General features: G+C 48.3%; 1 protein-coding gene across 1 annotated transcript in view; it reads left to right on the forward strand.

Moving 5' to 3' along the window:
- Positions 1-701: 701 nt before the first annotated feature.
- Positions 702-20148, forward strand: part of LOC138368179 (uncharacterized) — a 43212-nt gene continuing 23765 nt past the window's right edge. Inside the window, exon 1 of the mRNA XM_069330619.1 lies at positions 702-852. Coding sequence (XP_069186720.1) covers positions 702-852 — 151 coding nt within the window. The remainder of the gene's footprint in view (positions 853-20148) is intronic.

Genomic DNA, 20148 nt, shown 5'->3' on the forward strand with positions numbered 1-20148 from the left:
GGAGGGGGGAGGTTCGCCAGCACCACGCTGCAGCATTCAACTTTACCAAAATCATGTTATCGGCCACACAGTAGTAAATGATTAACAATGATCTCAAAAGAAAGCCATATTGTTGCAGTGTCTGAGAGCTGTCAACATTACTAAATGTCAGTAACAGAGAGAGACAGTGAGTGAGTGAGTGAGTGAGTGAGTGGGTGAGTGAGTGAGTGAGTGAGTGAGTGAGTAGGTGGGTGAGTGGGTGAGTGAGAGTGAGTGAGTGTGATGGGGGTTATGTCTTCATCAAGGAATAAACAAACTCACTGAGTGAGTTTCTTGTTTATTCCTCTTTCTCTCTCTCTCACACACACTCTCTCCCACTCTCTCATTCCCCACATTATCTTCCCGCTTCCCCTCTTCCCTCTCGCCCCGTTACTGACCATGGATGTGGACAATTTACAGAGACTCAGGGTCGATAGTGTACCATCAGGGCCCCCCCTCGTACCATCTGGGGCCCCTTGTACCATCAGGGCTCCCCCTCGTACCATCTGGGGCCCCTTGTACCATCAGGGCCTGGCCCCCGTGTACCATCAGGGCCCCCGTGTACCATCAGGGCCCCCGTGTACCGTCAGGTGGTACATGAATAAAACAAAAAATATATGGACGAATAATATATTGGAGGAAGAGAAGCAGGCGAGATTTGACCGAGCAGACGAGTGGTCAAGATGCAGGAAGCAGAGGAGGAGGAGGCGGACGAGAAGGAGGAAGAGGCGGACGAGGAGGGCAAGAGGTGGAGGAAACATTTTGGGAATGGAAAAGATATGATTGACAGGGAGAAAAATATTGAGATGAGAGATATCGCAATGCAAACGGGAGGCGAGGTCTGGAGAGGGAGGGAGGGAGGAAGAGGGGTTTGGGGGGTTGAGGGGGTTAGCACAAGAGCCAGGAAAAAGGAGGATGGAAGTCGACTGTCACAATGTAAAAGGGAATGTAGAGGAACAATGATAAACTGAAGGAAGAAGAGAAGATGGGAGGGAGAGACGTGGCCGTCAGGACCACGTAGGAGCTGTAGAAGGACACGATAGGTAAAGACAGAAGGAGGAGGAACAGGAAGGGGTGAATCCGAAGGGACAGATAGGAACAGAAGGAGCATAGACAAAAGGGAAAGAGCATTTAGGAAATAAGGGCAGAGATAAGGAAACAGGAAGTGCGAGGGTAAAACAAGAAGGAAAGGTGAGGGGTGAAAGAGGAAGTAAAAGGGAGGATGAAATAAAAGGAGAAGGGTAAGAGAAGAAGGGTAGGGAGAGTGTGGAAGATAGTAAGGTTGAAGAGAGCAAAGCAAGGTTGTTATTATTGTTGTAGATTCACTACCTGGAACAAAAAGTTCCAAGTAGCACGGGCTATGGTGAGCCCGTACAAAACAAGGTCACGGGTGAGCGGATGACTTACTGGGAACTCCCTTTTTTCTATTAACACATTAAGGTACAGTTATGCATGTGTGCAGCTGCCCTAGACTACTTGAAGGGGAGCACGGAGTCAAGAACCTGGAGCTACGTGATGGAGAAAGTTCCCGATCACACAGGATGGCTAGTCATACGAGGCCGTGTGATCAGTAGCTTACACTGTCAAATTTAGGGAGCATTATAAGGATCTCATCACGAACACGAGAGTTAATAAAGAAGTTGTGGAGCTCCAGCTACTTCATAGCGGGTCTGAATGGTAACGGTATCCACCTGCCACAGGTAACTGTAGCCACCTGCCACAGGTAACGTTAGCCACCTGCCACAGGTAACGTTAGCCACCTGCCACAGGTAACTGTAGCCACCTGCCACAGGTAACGGTGGCCACCTGCCACAGGTAACGGTATCCACCTGCCACAGGTAACGGTAGCCACCTGCCACAGGTAACGCTACCCCACCTGCTACAGGTAACGCTACCCCACCTGCCACAGGTAACGCTACCCCACCTGCTACAGGTAACGCTACCCCACCTGCCACAGGTAACGCTACCCCACCTGCCACAGGTAACTCTACCCCACCTGCCACAGGTAACGCTACCCCACCTGCCACAGGTAACTCTACCCCACCTGCCACAGGTAACGCTACCCCACCTGCCACAGGTAACGCTACCCCACCTGCCACAGGTAACGCTACCCCACCTGCCACAGGTAACTCTACCCCACCTGCCACAGGTAACGCTACCCCACCTGCCACAGGTAACGCTACCCCACCTGCCACAGGTAACTCTACCCCACCTGCCACAGGTAACGCTACCCCACCTGCCACAGGTAACGCTACCCTACCTGCCACAGGTAACGCTACCCCACCTGCCACAGGTAACGCTACCCCACCTGCCACAGGTAACGCTACCCCACCTGCCACAGGTAACGCTACCCCACCTGCCACAGGTAACGCTACCCTACCTGCCACAGGTAACGCTACCCCACCTGCCACAGGTAACGCTACCCCACCTGCCACAGGTAACTCTACCCCACCTGCCACAGGTAACGCTACCCCACCTGCCACAGGTAACTCTACCCCACCTGCCACAGGTAACGCTACCCTACCTGCCACAGGAGGTAGGGTAGCGTAGGTAGTACCTACGGTAGTAGGAGGTAGGGTAGCGTAGGTAGGTAGTACCTGTGGCAGGTGGCTACCCCACCTGCCACAGGTAACGCTATCCCACCTGCCACAGGTAACGCTACCCCACCTGCTACAGGTAACGCTACCCCACCTGCCACAGGTAACGCTACCCCACCTGCCATAGGTAACGCTACCCCACCTGCCACAGGTAACGCTACCCCACCTGCCACAGGTAACGCTACCCCACCTGCCACAGGTAACGCTACCCCACCTGCCACAGGTAACGCTACCCCACCTGCCACAGGTAACGCTACCCCACCTGCCACAGGTAACGCTACCCCACCTGCCACAGGTAACGCTACCCCACCTGCCACAGGTAACGCTACCCCACCTGCCACAGGTAACGCTACCCCACATGCCACAGGTAACGCTACCCCACATGCCACAGGTAACGCTACCCCACCTGCCACAGGTAACGCTACCCCACCTGCCACAGGTAACGCTACCCCACCTGCCACAGGTAACGCTACCCCACCTGCCACAGGTAACGCTACCCCACCTGCCACAGGTAACGGTAGCCACCTGCCACAGGTAACGCTACCCCACCTGCCACAGGTAACGCTACCCCATCTGCCACAGGTAACTCTACCCCACCTGCCACAGGTAACTCTACCCCACCTGCCACAGGTAACGCTACCCCACCTGCCACAGGTAACGCTACCCCACCTGCCACAGGTAACGCTACCCCACCTGCCACAGGTAACGCTACCCCACCTGCCACAGGTAACGCTACCCCACCTGCCACAGGTAACGCTACCCCACCTGCCACAGGTAACGCTACCCCACCTGCCACAGGTAACGCTACCCCACCTGCCACAGGTAACGCTACCCCACCTGCCACAGGTAACGCTACCCCACCTGCCACAGGTAACGCTACCCCACCTGCCACAGGTAACGCTACCCCACCTGCCACAGGTAACGCTACCCCACCTGCCACAGGTAACGCTACCCCAACTGCCACAGGTAACGCTACCCCACCTGCCACAGGTAACGCTACCCCACATGCCACAGGTAACGCTACCCCACCTGCCACAGGTAACGCTACCCCACCTGCCACAGGTAACGCTACCCCACCTGCCACAGGTAACGCTACCCCACCTGCCACAGGTAACGCTACCCCACCTGCCACAGGTAACGGTAGCCACCTGCCACAGGTAACGCTACCCCACCTGCCACAGGTAACGCTACCCCACCTGCCACAGGTAACTCTACCCCACCTGCCACAGGTAACTCTACCCCACCTGCCACAGGTAACGCTACCCCACCTGCCACAGGTAACGCTACCCCACCTGCCACAGGTAACGCTACCCCACCTGCCACAGGTAACGCTACCCCACCTGCCACAGGTAACGCTACCCCACCTGCCACAGGTAACGCTACCCCACCTGCCACAGGTAACGCTACCCCACCTGCCACAGGTAACGCTACCCCACCTGCCACAGGTAACGCTACCCCACCTGCCACAGGTAACGCTACCCCACCTGCCACAGGTAACGGTAGCCCAACCTGATCCTGGCACTCACTATGTCTGCCGCACTGTGTGGTGTAGGGGTTTAGCTGCCTATAAACACAGGTTTCGGAAGGGGAAGACCTTCACGCTTCAGATAAACAATGGAACCTCGAGAAACCTCCCCTTAGTTAATGGTTACTATGGTGGAAGAGGAACAGGTGAGGGTAAAGGTGAGGACAAGAGGGAGGAGGAGGAATGAGTACCACCTCACTACAATACACCATCTCTCCCCCACCTCACCCCTCACTAGACAACATCTCACCATCCACAACATCGACCTCTCATTAAAGCACTTCACCCCCCACTCCCATATCACACAACCTCAACCTATTCTCCATCTTATAGCCCTAACCCTTCCCCTAACCCCCACCTCAACCTGTACCCCTACCTTATGGCGCCTCCCCTCCCCTCCCCTATCCTGTACCTCAATCTCTCTACTTCCCTCTCCAATGGAAACCGGGCCCCACAATACATAATTCCAAGATGAAATAGTTACCAGAATCTCCCGCCCCCCCCCCCTAAAATATAATGCAAATACTAAAATTAAGACCCCTTAAACCAAACATCAAAAACATATGGATACAATATATGATGTGTACATGTGAATGCTACATAGTGTTCATGTATAGACATCCAAATATGCTGAAATACATGTGAAGAATCTTGCACACACTCAGTTTCTTGAGAGGAGAAATCAAGCCTAGCTTAGCTGCCAAACATACACACACACACATCGTGTCAGCAAGGCGGACAGCCCGCCTGCTATCATAACATCGTGTCAGCAAGGCGGACAGCCCGCCTGCTATCATAACATCGTGTCAGCAAGGCGGACAGTCCGCCTGCTATCATAATCACACTATACACACAGTAATCACAATTGCGTGATGCATCAAATGAACAAATCCACGAGGGCCGTGACGAGGATTCGAACCTGCGTCCGAGAGTATACCAGACGCTGCCTTGTGGATTTGTTCAAAATCACACTATATACTTCTCCATTTCTAAAAGTTTTCTCTTCGACTGTATCTCTCCATCTTCACTTCAACAATTAAAAAAACAGCCCTCTTCCATTCTCCCCTCCCACCTCTCTCTCCCTCCCATCGACTATTCAGTCCCCCTCCCTCTTCCCTTACCCAACCTCACCTCCCCAACTGCTCCCCCCCACCCCCCTACCCCCTCGCAGTGCCTCATGCCCTGGATTTAAGTGGTCTCTCTTCCCTTCTTATCGCTCCGGGAATTTATACTTAAGAGGTAAAAATATCAAGACTTATAATTTGGCTCGTACGTGCTTAGTGAAAACTGGTCTGGTGTTATTGGGGAAGGGAGAGGTAATGGGGTAGGGGGTTCCTACACCAGTTACAACCGTTGTTGTTATAGATTCAGCTACTCGGAACAAGTTCCAAGTAGCACGGACTATGGTGAGCCCGTAACTCACCTAGCACAGGAGCGGCGCAAGTAGTACGGGCTATGGTGAGCCCGTAGTGGACTTACCTGGCCCAGGAGCGCAGTTACAACCGTGTGAGTGTTACGGAAGTGGGTGAAACAATCCCAGGGGGTGCGTTCACGCATGGGGCACCACCCCCCCTGCTCCCCCTAGATGGGAGGGGGTGCGTTCACGCATGGGGCACCACCCCCCCTGCTCCCCCTAGATGGGAGGGGGTGCGTTCACGCATGGGGCACCACCCCCCCTGCTCCCCCTAGATGGGAGGGGGTGCATTCACGCATGGGGTACAACCCCCTCCCCCTGCTCCCCCCTAGATGGGAGGGGGTGCGTTCACGCATGGGGTACAACCCCCTCCCCCTGTTCCCCCCTAGATGGGAGAGGGTGATGTCACGCATGGGGAGGGGGGTAGGGGGACGGTCTCCCCCCTACCCCCGTGAATGACTGTAATCTGGCCACCCTGACGTATGGACAATTACTGGCGAGAGACTAACAAAATAATCTCGAGTGATGGATATGGTTGTAAACCATGAAGCTGTTGGCCGGAAGATAATACTTGGCGATGGATCGCCGCCCTGACTGGCGGCTCCAGATTGCATGCCAAGGAAGAAAATGGCGACACGGACGGATAGGAGGGCAATGTTTGGGGGGCACGGTTGGTTTGTGGGGGCATGGTTGGTTTGGAAGGCATTGTTTAGGGGCATGGTTGGTTTGGAGGGCATTGTTTGGGGGCATGGTTGGTTTGGAGGACATTGTTTGGGGGCATGGTTGGTTTGGAGGGCATTGTTTAGGGGGCATGGTTGGTTTGGAGGACATTGTTTGGGGGCATGGTGGATTTGGAGGCATTCTTTCCATGGTTTGGAAGTTGGAGGGCTTTGTTTCGTGGCATGATGATTGGAGATGTACTTTTCAAAGTGAAAATACATTATCACTTAAAAAAATTACTTTTCTAAATGTATCACTTAGAAAAATGGACCACTATTTTTTTTAATACCAAACACAATGGTTCTTCTTTCACTGAAGGAACACAGTGGTTCTTCTTTCACTGAAGGAACACTGAGGTCCTTCAGTGAAAGAAGGAATATTCCTGTCAGAGTCAACATTTATCAGAGTAGTTACCAGATGGAACTCATTAGGAAGTGATGTGGTGGAGGCTGACTCCATACACAGTTTCAAATGTAGATATGATAGAGCCCAGTAGGCTCAGGAACCTGTACACCTGTTGATTGACAGTTGAGAGGCGGGACCAAAGAGCCAGAGCTCAACCCCCGCAAGCACAACTAGGTGAGGGAATTGTCAGGAAAGCGCCAAGCCATGACGACTATATAGCACAGGGAAGGGATCAGGATAAGGATTTGAGATGGGATGTGGAGGGAAGAAATGGTGCCCAACCACTTGGACGGTCGGGGATTGAACGCCGACCTGTATGAAGCGAGACCGTCGCTCTACCGTCCAGCCCAAGTGGTTGCAAACTGAAATCTGACCTGTCCCTGGATCGAAGAGCCTTATTGGAAGATAAACCTCCAATTCACCAACTGGCCAAAATAGTTGACGCCAGAGACCAAAAGCTACAGGAAGGTAACTCTGCGGGCTCGCCCTAGCCTGTGCTACTTGGAACTTTTTGTTCCAGGTAGCGAATCTTTAACAACAATAAATACAGTAAGTTGATGTGATCAGAGCCACAGACCCAAACAAGAACTCGTCGTACAATTTTGAAGATATATTGTATAAATATTGTATAAATTCACTGCTGTGGTATTCAATTCCACACTACCACCTTCCACTACCAACCACACGCCTGACAGCTGAGTGGACAGCGCTCCGGATTCGTAGTCCTGAGGTTCCGGGTTCGATCCCCGGTGGAGGCGGAGACAAATGATCAAAATGTTTCTTTTACCCTGATGCCCCTGTTACCTAGCAGTAAATAGGTACCTGGGAGATAGACAGCTGCTACGGGCTGCTTCCTAGGGGTGTGGAGGCCCTGTCGAGGACCGGGCCGCGGGGACACTAAGCCCCGAAATCACCTCAAGATAACCTGAATAAGATAGAAAAAGAGAGAGCTACGAGACTGTTAAAAACACGATGGTGGGGTGCTTACATTCAAGAAATAAGGGAGTCAAGAACCATTAAACTGTCGACCAATATCAGTGACAAGCCGCCGCTGTAGGCGACTAGAGACGCTGCTCTTAAGAGTCACGGAAAACGAAGAATAGTTGAATATCTCCGTTAAACCCTAACATGAGTTCAGTGAAGGGAAGCCCAGCAGGACAAACTTATCAGTTTCATTCAAGATAGCGAAAATCAAACGTCTGTGAGGCGAGGCAGAACCTCAGGATACATTCAACATGTCCACGATAGCGACTTACTGAAGCTAGTTCAACAGGCTAAATGATATGGAGGTGGTTTAAGGTGTATAGAGGTGGTGGTTTAAGGTGTATAGAGGTGGTGGTTTAAGGTGTATAGAGGTGGTGGTTTAAGGTGTATAGAGGTGGTGGTTTAAGCTGTATAGAGGTGGTGGTTTAAGGTGTATAGAGGTGGTGATTTAAGGTGTATAGAGGTGGTGATTTAAGGTGTATAGAGGTGGTGGTTTAAGGTGTATAAAGGTGGTGATTTAAGGTGTATAGAGGTGGTGGTTTAAGGTGTATAAAGGTGGTGATTTAAGGTGTATAGAGGTGGTGGTTTAAGGTGTATAAAGGTGGTGATTTAAGGTGTATAGAGGTGGTGGTTTAAGGTGTATAGAGGTGGTGATTTAAGGTGTATAGAGATGGTGATTTAACAATTTTAACAATTGATTGCTGACATACAGTTGGCCCAAAAATTTGACAGCAGCTTGACACCATGTGTCAAGCTGCTGAGCATAAGAATAGCCTCAGCAACATGGTCAAGAAGCTTGTCGATCGTCATACACACCATAGAGTATACAGCATACTGTATACAACCTAGAGTATAGGTACAGCTAAAAACAACACCTAGATTACACACAAATTATCACTTCTATTTTCACAAATGGCATAGTATCCCAAAAAGAACCATTGCAATATTTTCCCCCAAAATTGCAACATTCGGAGTAGTGGATACAAAGCCAGGGAAGGTAGCGTGCTGCCACCTCATTCTGAGGGCCTTGGTTCGATCTGAAGTGCCGAGGCGAGTTGCGGTAGGTGTTAATTACCGTGAGTGGTGGTGGGAGGGATGGTGGTAGTAGTGACTGGTCATGGTGTAGGGGTCGTGGTGGTGATTGTATAGATGATGCGTACCTCATAGTGACTACGAGCATGTAATCATCTTGTGCCTTGTTATACCTGTTGCGTCATAACTGAACTATTCGAGGGTTCGAAATTTTTGTCGAATCTAGCCTAAATGTTTTAAATGGAGGTGGTTTCCACGACTTCCATTTTCACAGCATTCCACTTGCTGACCATCTGTAAAGGGTAAGGGGTATTTCCATGCATGTCCTCGAGTAATTTGCGTTTCCAATTTCCACCTGTGTCCTGTCGTCCTACTTTCCCCCAATTTAAAGAAGCTGTTCTTGTTCACCCCTGTCAATTCGTCTGAATATCTTGTATGTTGTGATCATATTCCCTCTTGTTTCTTATCCAGGTTCGATTTTTTTTAACTATTTTCTAACACTGAACAGTTATAATACCCCAGAACTTTCTACATTTTATTTTTGTGCTTAAGATTCGGATTAAGTTCCAGGCCGGCGCTGCATATTCCTCTATTGGTCGTCCGTAGGTTGTATAGAATGCCTAGAGTCATTATTTACTTTTTAAATTAAGTTTTAATGCCTGTCTAACGTCCTAAATTCTGCCAATGTTACCTCTGTTTGTGTGTGCTTCCAGAGTTTGTGCTGGTAAGACTTCAGAGCCCAAATCTTTCTTCCCGATCCCTGTAGTTGTCTTCCTCTTATGGTGTAGTTGTCTCCTGTCTCGCTTTCCCATCGTCATTACCTTACACGTGTTGGCCTTGAGACGTTGAAGACATGAAAGTAAGCTGAGAGAAGACATGAGAGTAAGCTGAGAGAAGACATGAGAGTAAGCTGAGAGAAGAGATGAGAGTAAGCTGAGAGAGAGAGGATGAAAGAGAAATGGAAAACAGAAAAGAGGAGAGATAAGAAATGCGTTTCGGGTATAAGAGAAGAGGGTAAATGACAGTGGAAGAAAGAATAAAGGAGAGAGAAAAAGGAATATGAAGTGAGGGAAGAAAGCAAATGACACTAGGGGGAGAGAGAGGGAGAAACGAGGAACTGTAAAGATAAAACTGAAAAAAATTTGAAAAAATCCAAATGCAAGTTTATTTTCATAACTTTTCCACCTGGCGACGTCTGCCACAACAAACTTTCGTTCCATCTTTCCTGCCAGCTAGCCAGCCAGCCAGCCAGCCAGCCAGCCAGCCAGCCAGCCAGCCAGCCAGCCAGTCAGTCAGTCAGTCAGTCAGTCAGTCAGTCAGCCAGCCAGCCAGCCAGCCAGGCAGCCCCAGCAAGCCAGCCCCAGCCAGCCTGTTTGCCTGCCAGCCAGCCAGCCTGCCTGCCTGCCTGCCTGCCTCTGTCTGTCTGCCTATGTCAGTCTGTCCGTCTGTCTGCCTCTGTCTGTCTGTCTGCCTCATCTTCATATTGGCGAACAGTGTTGGGGAGGTCAATCAAAACTCGGCGGTGGAAGAGAGAATTCGCATGCCAGCTCCCTCGCTCCCTCCCAACTTTCCCCATCTCCCTGAATATATTTCATAAACGCCCCTTCCCAATACTCGTGAATTTTATCAGCCCCCTTCCCAATTCCTCTTTTCCATTCTCCATCTCTCATTCCCTTCCCCTCTTCATCTCTCCTTCCCTTCCCTATCTTTCCCTCACTTACCTTTCTTTCCCTGTCACTTTCTTTCCTTCCCCAACCATCCCTTTCCTTCACCACTCGTTTGTGTGTGTGTGTGTTAGAGAGAAAGAAAGAAAGAGAGAGAGAGAGAGAGAGAGAGAGAGAGAGAGAGAGAGAGAGAGAGAGAGAGAGAGAGAGAGAGAGAGAGAGAGAGAGAGAGAGAGAGAGAGAACGAGAGAGAGAGAACGAGAGAGAGAAAGAGACAGAGAGAGACAGAGAGAGACAGAGACCCCCCCACCCCAACCCAACTCTTCCCCTGCCAACTCTTAATTCTTCTCCACAAATATGGATCTGAAACCAGCCAGCAATACATCAAGGAGCCCGGATCCTAACAATGATTCTAAGGTCATCCAATTTTGAGAAAGAAAAAAAATCCTCCATATCTGTCATGACCTTACTTGACCTGGCTTGACCTGTGATGACCTGGCTTGACCTTACCCACTACAGCTAATATGATCCAAACTCTTCCACTTGAGGGTCACAGCTGTAGTCGTCTGAGAGTGGAGTCAGTACAGACGACGATTCATTAATTAAAATTGAAATTTCTCCGGTGTTGTAACAACGAGGTCATTAGTCCCATGTAAACATAATATTTGATTAGTATTTGTGTTAGGATTACCAAACTGGCTTCACCCCAAATGTTAAAAGTCAAACCGGAGGGAACGAGGCTCTGGTTCCTACTAGATTACAGGCCTTAAAGATAGAGGAAAGCACTTGGCTTGACTAGACCACACACTAGAAGGTGAAGGGACGACGACGTTTTGGTCCGTCCTGGACCATTCTCAAGTCGACAATCGACTTGAGAATGGTCCAGGACGGACCGAAACGTCGTCGTCCCTTCACCTTCTAGTGTGTGGTCTGGTCAAACTACTTCAGCCACGCTATTGTGACTCATCGCCTGCACATGGCTTGTCTCGTATTCTTCTAACAGGAGACAGAAGATGTCTAATCTTGTACCGTCCTTTGTAGAACAAGTGGGAGATGGGCAAGACTGTCTGCCTCTTGACCTTCTACGGACAGCCTTCTACTTGATACTAAAGCGGTTTCACAATATATATTTATCTGGTTTGCTTGTCTACTACATTTTTTATATATTTGCTCTCTCGATTGTTTGTATGTATGCTTGCCTCTGCCTGCCTGAGTTCCTAATAGTTTACTACCTTTGCTTGTTTGAAGCTAAGTTTGTCTTGATATCCTGACGGTTTATCCTTGTGTACATAGGAGCCACTAATGCTCTCCTCACGCTCAATTACCTGTTATACCTTCCTGCTTGCCTCCCAGCCTGCCTGCCTGCCTGCCTGCCTGCCTGCCTGCTTCCCAGCCTGCCTGCCTCGCTCCCAAACCCTCCCTCCTTGCTTGCTTGCCTCCCAGACAGGCAGGAACTTGATTGCCTGCCTACCAGCCCAGCCAGCCTACCTGCCTCTTGCTATTGCTGCAGTCTTTAGATCTGACTATCAGTTTTCCTGTTTTGCATATGTGCTTACCAGACTAAAGAACAAATCCACAAGGGCCGTGACGAGGATTCGAACCTGCGTCCGGGAGCATCCCAGACACTGCCTTAATCGACTGAAATGCTTACCAGACTGTTTGCTCTGGACTTCTGGTGGGTTGCCCATGATCTAGCTTCATGACTTGAGCATCAGCCAGACTGATGGCCTGTGCATCAGCCTGCTATTGCTTGCCTGATTTGTTATCTGCCCCTTGCAACCTTTCTCATTGACTCGGCCTGCCTGATGACTTGCAACGATGCAACAGGCGTGTCGTAAATAACGATAAACATGCAACAAGGGATTCACATAGCAACCTGAGCACACAATTCAACAAATTATGAACCAACAATACCTCCCCTGGGGAGAGGGAGGGGGGGGGGGGGGTCGAGAACAGCGTGATTCTATGATTATTCAATACGCAATTGCATCGTAGCTATTGTTTATTGCTCTCCATCTGACCTTAGACGGAAGACCTGAGAGAGAGAGAGAGAGAGAGAGAGAGAGAGAGAGAGAGAGAGAGAGAGAGAGAGAGAGAGAGAGAGAGAAAGAGAGAAAGAGAGAGAGAGAGAGAGAGAGAGAGAGAGAGAGAGAGAGAGAGAGAGAGAGAGAGAGAGAGAGAGAGAGAGAGAGAGAAAGAGAGAGAGAGAGAGAGAAAAAGAGAGAAAAAGAGAGAGAGAGAGAGAGAGAGAGAGAGAGACAGAGAGAGAGAGACAGAGAGAGAGAGACAGAGAGAGCGCGCGGAGGGGCAAGAGGGGGAGGGGAGGAGGAAAGCAATCATGCACGTGTATATAGTCAGTCATATTCATTACCTCGAGTATATTTTGAATGCAGACAATCGCATTTTCTCCAACAACCCAGCTGGGAATCGAACCTGGATTCTCTGGTTGTGGATACGAGCATCATACATAACAACTGCAAAACATGTCATGTACACATATGTTACGTCATGTATTATCATGTATATACAACATACGCATGCGTCACATACATGAAATACAATGAATCGCGAAATGCACCGAGTGCATAACTATCTGAGCATCTTTGTTAACAGAGAACTGGAATAAAAGCGTTTAAATCAGCGCTACGCCATTCCCCGAACGTATTGCAAAGCCAACATGAAATTGCCCGCGCTCTCTCAAAATTAGAAAAATATATAATTATTGTTTTTCCATTGGGGAAACCTATTAGAGTTTCATATTTGTTAAACGATCCCATTCACTGCTGTTATTTCTTCGCAAAATTTTCATGAAAAAGGTTAACGCTTTTCTGTAATATATGCATGACCTGACCACCTGGTTTAGCAATACATACATACATATACATACTGGTGTATACTGGCAGCAGGTTTTCTTTTAAACATGTCTCATTGAATATGACCGCATATTCTGTATTTACTATCTTCTGATTTAGGGCTTCTATCCCTCTAACTGTTGTATTGTATTTGTATAAATAATTGTATAAATAAGTGTAATACATTCTACAGTAATTCACTTTTTGCTTCACCTTGAAATTACGAAAATGAGTTTTGGAGAACTCTTCTTTCAGCTAAGCCCTGATGCTAGGAAAACAGTTACAGGGATACAAGCCCTAAATCAGATGATAGTAAATACATAATATGCGGTCATATTCAATGAGACATATACATACGTATATACATACACATCTATACAATAATTTAAAGTGTTTGTTCAGTACAAATCCACAAGCTTAATCCTAGATCCTGTAAACATGGTGTTTTATCTAATGGGATCAAAAGAAAGACTTTAGTTACGTTTTGTAGAGCCTGAATGGGCTCCAGCTCTATGAACCTGCCTTTAGTGACCAGTGTTTTAGTTCATAAAATATCTTCTTCAGCCACTCGTCCTCAGGCCAAGTTCATTCCATTCAGCGGTCGACCCCAAAGACGCATTTATCAATTTTAACATTCTGTTCATTCAAAACATAGATTTGCTCAAATATAAATATATATTAATATATCTTAGCATAATGTGTATATTTAGCCATTGGTTAGGTTAGGTGTTTAGGTTCTGTTGACGATTATTTGTATTTGTAGTACGTGGGAGAAGCATTTACAGCGTTGTGGTTCGAACAAAAGTCGTCAGTGAAGCACTTGTTCCGGAAGTGTTCGGACGTCAGCAGTTGTGAGTCGTGTGTAAACCGTTTTTTTTAAACCGTTACTGCAGCTGCTCGTCAGTCTCGTGCCGTTGTTTGCTCTGGAATACTCATTCAGGTATAACCTGCCGACAGAGCAGGTTATACCTTTAAGTACTTCCTCCTGATGTGGTATGCTGGTGGTATAACACCCTGACCGCCCCTGCACGGCCGTCTAGACACTCTCAAGTCTCACGAGGTAAAAACAAAGAGACGAATCACTACGTTCTTCACTACAGAGAACGGGAACGCCCGGATCTGTTGTTGGGTTGCTATAACGATTTACCAATTTTGAATATTAAAATAAATACCAGATTAATTACACCAGTTATTTATAAATTGTAAACACTACAATTGTCGCGAACAAAGGGCCAAAACCTGACGTGTCACAGACAATATCAGCCCTAAAATAGTCGCAGGAGAGAGGCGAGAGCGCTTCAGGTGCCCACCAGCACTACACCAAGTTTCCTCACACTCCCTCCGAAGTGGAGGGTCGAACCGGAGCGAACTGCCCACAACACGAGTCCAACAGCCTAATCCTGAATGAGTGTGACACTGACTGGACAATCACGGCGGTCCCTCGCTTGCCAACGACCAATCAGAGCCGAGTATTATACCCCTCGAGCGTGAGGCGGGTTTCTAGTGTGCTCCCAGAATACCGGGTACTCTAGTATATCTAAGAGAGCCGGATATATATATATTCTTTTTTTTTCGCTTCTGGGGCCAGATTCACGAAAGCACTTACGCAAGCACTTACGAACGTGTACATCTTTCCTCAATCTTTGACGGCTTTGGTTACATTTATTAAACAGTTTACAAGCATGAAAACTTCCCATTCAACTGTTGTTATTGTTATAAACAGCCTCCTGGTGCTTCGGAGCTCATTAACTGTTTAATAATTGTAAACAAAGTCGCCAAAAATTGAGAAAAGATGTACAGGTTCGTAAGTGCTTGCGTAAGTGTTTTCGTGAATCTGGCCCCTGAGCACAGCCATTGGGAGGCGTAAACTTGGTGGATATAGTCTTCTGAGCCCAGTACTTCAAAGTACAAAGGTTCTCTTTTCAAAGTATACAATTGTATGGTCCTACGCTTAATGTTGTGCTTCAGCTGTTGGGCCGGCCGCCACCAGGGGTCAAGTTTTGGGGTTTGTGGAGGTTCTTTTGCTTTGAGCATGGGGTAGGTAGGAGTCTTGCTATCATGTCTTCTTCCAATCACGTCAACCCGTCTTCCAATCACGTCAACCCGTCTTCCTATCACGTCAACCCGTCTTCCAATCACGTCAACCGGTCTTCCAATCACGTCAACCCGTCTTCCAATTACGTCAATGCGACTTCCAATCACGTCAACCCGTCCTCCAATCACGTCAACCCGTCTTCCATTCACGTCAACCTGTCTTTCTATCACGTCAACCCGTCTTCCTATCACGTTCACTTGTCTTTCTATCACGTCAACCCGTCTTCCTATCACGTCAACCCGTCTTCCTATCACGTCAACCCGTCTTCCAATCACGTCAATGCGACTTCCAATCACGTCAACCGGTCTTCCAATCACGTCAACCTGTCTTCCTATCACGTTAACCGGTCTTCCAATCACGTCAACCCGTCTTCCAATTACGTCAATGCGACTTCCAATCACGTCAACCCGTCCTCCAATCACGTCAACTCGTCTTCCAATCACGTCAACCGGTCTTCCAATCACGTCAACCGGTCTTCCAATCACGTCAACTCGTCTTCCAATCACATCAACCCGTCTTCCAATCACGTCAACTCGTCTTCCAATCACGTCAACCGGTCTTCCAATCACGTCAACCGGTCTTCCAATCACGTCAACACGCCTTTCTATCACGTCAACCCGTCTTCCAATCACGTCATCCCGTCTTCCAATCACGTCAACCGGTCTTCCAATCACACACTAGAACTCTGGGAGGGAGTTTTGCTGACGCCTCTGACCATGGTGTGGTAACACCAATGAAACTATCCAACACAAAATAATTAAAAATAAATAGATAACGTTTGTAATTCCCTCCAGTTGCCCCGAGACGCTTCGACATGCTCTCTTGTTTTTCATCAATAGTAAGTGCTCTTATTAACTTCGTACTCTAGTGTCCCCCTCTACATAATAAGTTACTCATTTAGTCTGGAACAGAAAGCCAATGTTTATGAATACTTTAGGCTTATACCTCCTTATATACCTTATATACCTTAGGCCTCCTGACAGGAGGCCTGGTCGACGACCGGGCCGCGGGGACACTAAGCCCCGGAAGCACCTCAAGGTATATCGCCCCCTCCCCCATCCAAGGTCGAACTAAGTACCTTCCCAAAGATTGGGACCCAACAACAGTTGCCTATTTACTGCTAGGTGCACATAGGCATGAGGTGAAAAACATGCCCAACTATTTCTGTAGCACTCGGGAATCGAGCCTTGAGATGTGAGTTGCGGTGGGTGTTAATTACCCCGATTGCGATTCGAGAACGATTCGAGAATCTTGGATTCCCGATTGCGAGTCAAGAACGAAACCAATTACACTTCGAGGAGGTGGTGGGTATTCATAGACTGATCAGCCATCACAATACAATACCTGGCAAACTAACATTAATTTTTCCTAAGATAATATTTTAATTCTTCACTTGTACGACAATTACCAGGAAGGAGCGGTAAGCCAGCATGACTATGTAGCACATGAAAGAGATGTTGGGACAAGGAACAGGAATATGAGGAAGGGAAGGGAGGAACAATGCCCAAATCACTTGTACCAGCTGGGGATCGAACGCCGACCTTGCAAGATAAAAGGCCGTTGCTCTACTTAGCAGGTCATGTTGATTTGTGTAGGATTTAAACTCTTATCTTCCACCAGCTTCCTTCAGTGCACTTGTCTTTGCTCAAGACAACCACAGGCATGATTTGTGTCATGCCAGAGTCCTGCACCTGAATTATTGGTTATTATTTCTTAGCTAAGTTTAACTGCTACCCGTGTGTACCTGTAATACTGTTATGTACGGCCTGAAACACACACACACACACACACACACACACACACACACACACACACACACACACACACACACACACACACACACACACACACAAACACACACGTTAAACACAAGACAAAGAGAAGATTCAGAGGTATGCCACCAGACTAGTCCCGGAACTGAGAGGTATGAGCTACGAGGAAAGGCTAAGAGAGCTGAACCTCACGTCCCTGGAAAACAGAAGAGTAAGGGGAAACATGATAACACCTACAAAATTCTCAGGAGAATTGACAGGGTAGACTAAGACAAACTCTTCAGCACGGGTGGAACACGAACAAGGGGACACAGGTGGAAACTTAGTACCCAAATGAGCCGCAGAGACATTAGGGAAATTTTTATCAGTGTCAGAGTAGTTAACAAATGGAATGCACTAGGAAGTGATGTGGTGGAGGCTGACTCCATACACAGTTTCAAGAGTATATAAGATAGAGCCCGGTAGGCTAATTAATCTGTACATCAGTTGATTGACGGTTGAGAGGCGGGACCAAAGAGCCAGAGCTCAGCCCCCGCAGGCACAACTAGGTGAGTACAACTAGATGAGTACACACAACAGTCTAACAAAATAATTCAAAGGTCAAATCTTATTCGAGGAAAACAGAAGTCGGACAAAACAGAAGCCTAATTAGAGTTTGGAAAGACGGGTAACCTATTCACCAGACAAGATTCGCCAAACAAATGATCACCAGTCAAGGTTTACCAGTAAAGGGCAACCGAACAGTGTTCACCAGTCAAGCCTCACCAGAAAAGCCTCACCAGTCAAGCCTCACCAGTCAAGCCTCACCAGTCAAGCCTCACCAGTCAAGCCTCACCAGTCTAGCCTCACCAGTCAAGCCTCACCAGTCAAGCGTAACCACCAAAATACTAAAGGATGAAGGCTGGGGATAATTCCAAAAGTATGACCTAACATAAACCCAACAAATTTGCAACACGAAAATTGCCTTCTTCATCCCTAGAAAATTATGTAAATGTTTTCAAATTGCAGTTAAAGATCCCTCGGTAAAAAATAATGGAGATTGATCCCATATGTATCATGCAAGAGCTCTCATACTGGCGAAATAATTAATTGTTAGACCAAAAAAAGTGAAATAGTTATTGCACATAATGGAATTTAATATGACCAGAATATTCTGAAATTAAACAAATAATAATAAATAATATGAATATGAATATGAATAATAAAGAAAATATTACAGTTAATACACCTCACTAAACAGGCAGGAGCGTGAGCGCACACCTCTCCTCTACTGCTCAGCAGACAGATAGGTGAGCACACACATCTGCTGCTCAGCAGACACTGCTAGGTGAGCACCCAACTCTCCTCTCTACTGCTCAACAGACACTGCTACGTGAGCACCCACCTCTACCCTCTCCCACGTAGCAGACACTGCCAGGTGAGCACCCAACTCTCCTCTCTACTGCTCAGCAGACACTGCTAGGCGAGCACACACCTCTACTGCTCAGCAGACACTGCTAGGCGAGCACACACCTCTACTGCTCAGCAGACACTGCTGGGCGAGCACATACCTCTCCTCTCTACTGCTCAGCAGACACTGCTAGGCGAGCACACACCTCTACTGCTCAGCAGACACTGCTAGGCGAGCACACACCTCTACTGCTCAGCAGACACTGCCAGGCGAGCACACACCTCTACTGATCAGCAGACACTGCCAGGTGAGCATCCACCTCTCCTCTCTACTGCTCAGCAGACACTGCTACGAGAGCACCCACCTCTCCTCTCTACTGCTCAGCAGACACTGTTAGGTGAGCACCCACCTCTCCTCTCTACTGCTCAGCAGACACTGCTAGGCGAGCACACACCTCTACTGCTCAGCAGACACTGCCAGGCGAGCACACACCTCTACTGCTCAGCAGACACTGCCAGGTGAGCATCCACCTCTCCTCTCTACTGCTCAGCAGACACTGCTAGGTGAGCACCTACCTCCACTGCTCAGCAGACACTGCTGGGTGACACTTACTCATAATAGGCTACACTATACTGGTCAGTAAAAGTCTCCATCAGTTGGATGGCAACACTCTTGACATTAATCAATGTGGCAACACTTCAAAAGTGTCCAAACCGGCCGTCATGAGGCTTATCTCAACCCAAACTTATATCACCTGAATAAAATATATATTATAACGCCTCTTTACTACATGGAGCCTTATAAATCACTACTTAATACATGAAAACACTGGTACACAATAAATAATAATATTGATTAATGTCCTATGTCACTCATTGAGTAATTTCCGATTTTAATCTTATTTGTACACGACATATTTCCTAACACAAGAGGGGGGGGGGAAATGGAAGGCCAATTTATCTACCTTATAGATCGTAGATTCCTAGATCGTAGATGCGCTGCGTAGCTCTTCACCGCACCAGGACTGTTACTAAATATTCTCAACACTTTACGGCCCGCGGGTTGACCCGCCCAGCGCCCGGGCACACGTCACCGAGCCTTATAAGTGCTGTTCTCACACCTTCCAGCGCTACCTCCTACTCCCTCGGGGGTCGACAGTCCTCCCTATACGTCAGCACGCGGTAACCGATACAATTTACACTCTCTGGCGGCCTATAGCTCTCCAGAACGGGTAATCACTTGAGCGCACGTCAGCTCAGCGGGACCCGCGGTAGCCAGAGACTCGTTTTGCCGCCTTTCATGCAGGGGCGCGTGACGTCATGCTACGTCAAGCCCGGGGCGCCACGCCATTGGTCAATCTGCCCCATGCCCCGCGGCCACCGACCAATCACGCCACACCTGACACTTCGCCTCGAGCGGGAACTGGGAAGGCCATCCTCTCTCGCGAGCTGCGCCGCCATATTGGATGAGGACTCGTCTCCTGGCCTCAGATTAAATAAACTTAAAATCGAAATTTCTTCTAATTGCAACATCTTGCTTCTTTCACAGTGTTATGAAATCAACAGACACTTCTGCTAGATATGTACAGTTAGGGAAATCTGATTCTTATATGCGGGAACAGGCGAGACTATAGGGTGAATACCGTGACAGTAATATCTCTCCTCTGCTGCTCAGCAGACA

The sequence above is a fragment of the Procambarus clarkii genome, chromosome 3 (assembly GCF_040958095.1).
Source record: "Procambarus clarkii isolate CNS0578487 chromosome 3, FALCON_Pclarkii_2.0, whole genome shotgun sequence".
Taxonomy (NCBI): Eukaryota; Metazoa; Arthropoda; class Malacostraca; order Decapoda; family Cambaridae; genus Procambarus; species Procambarus clarkii.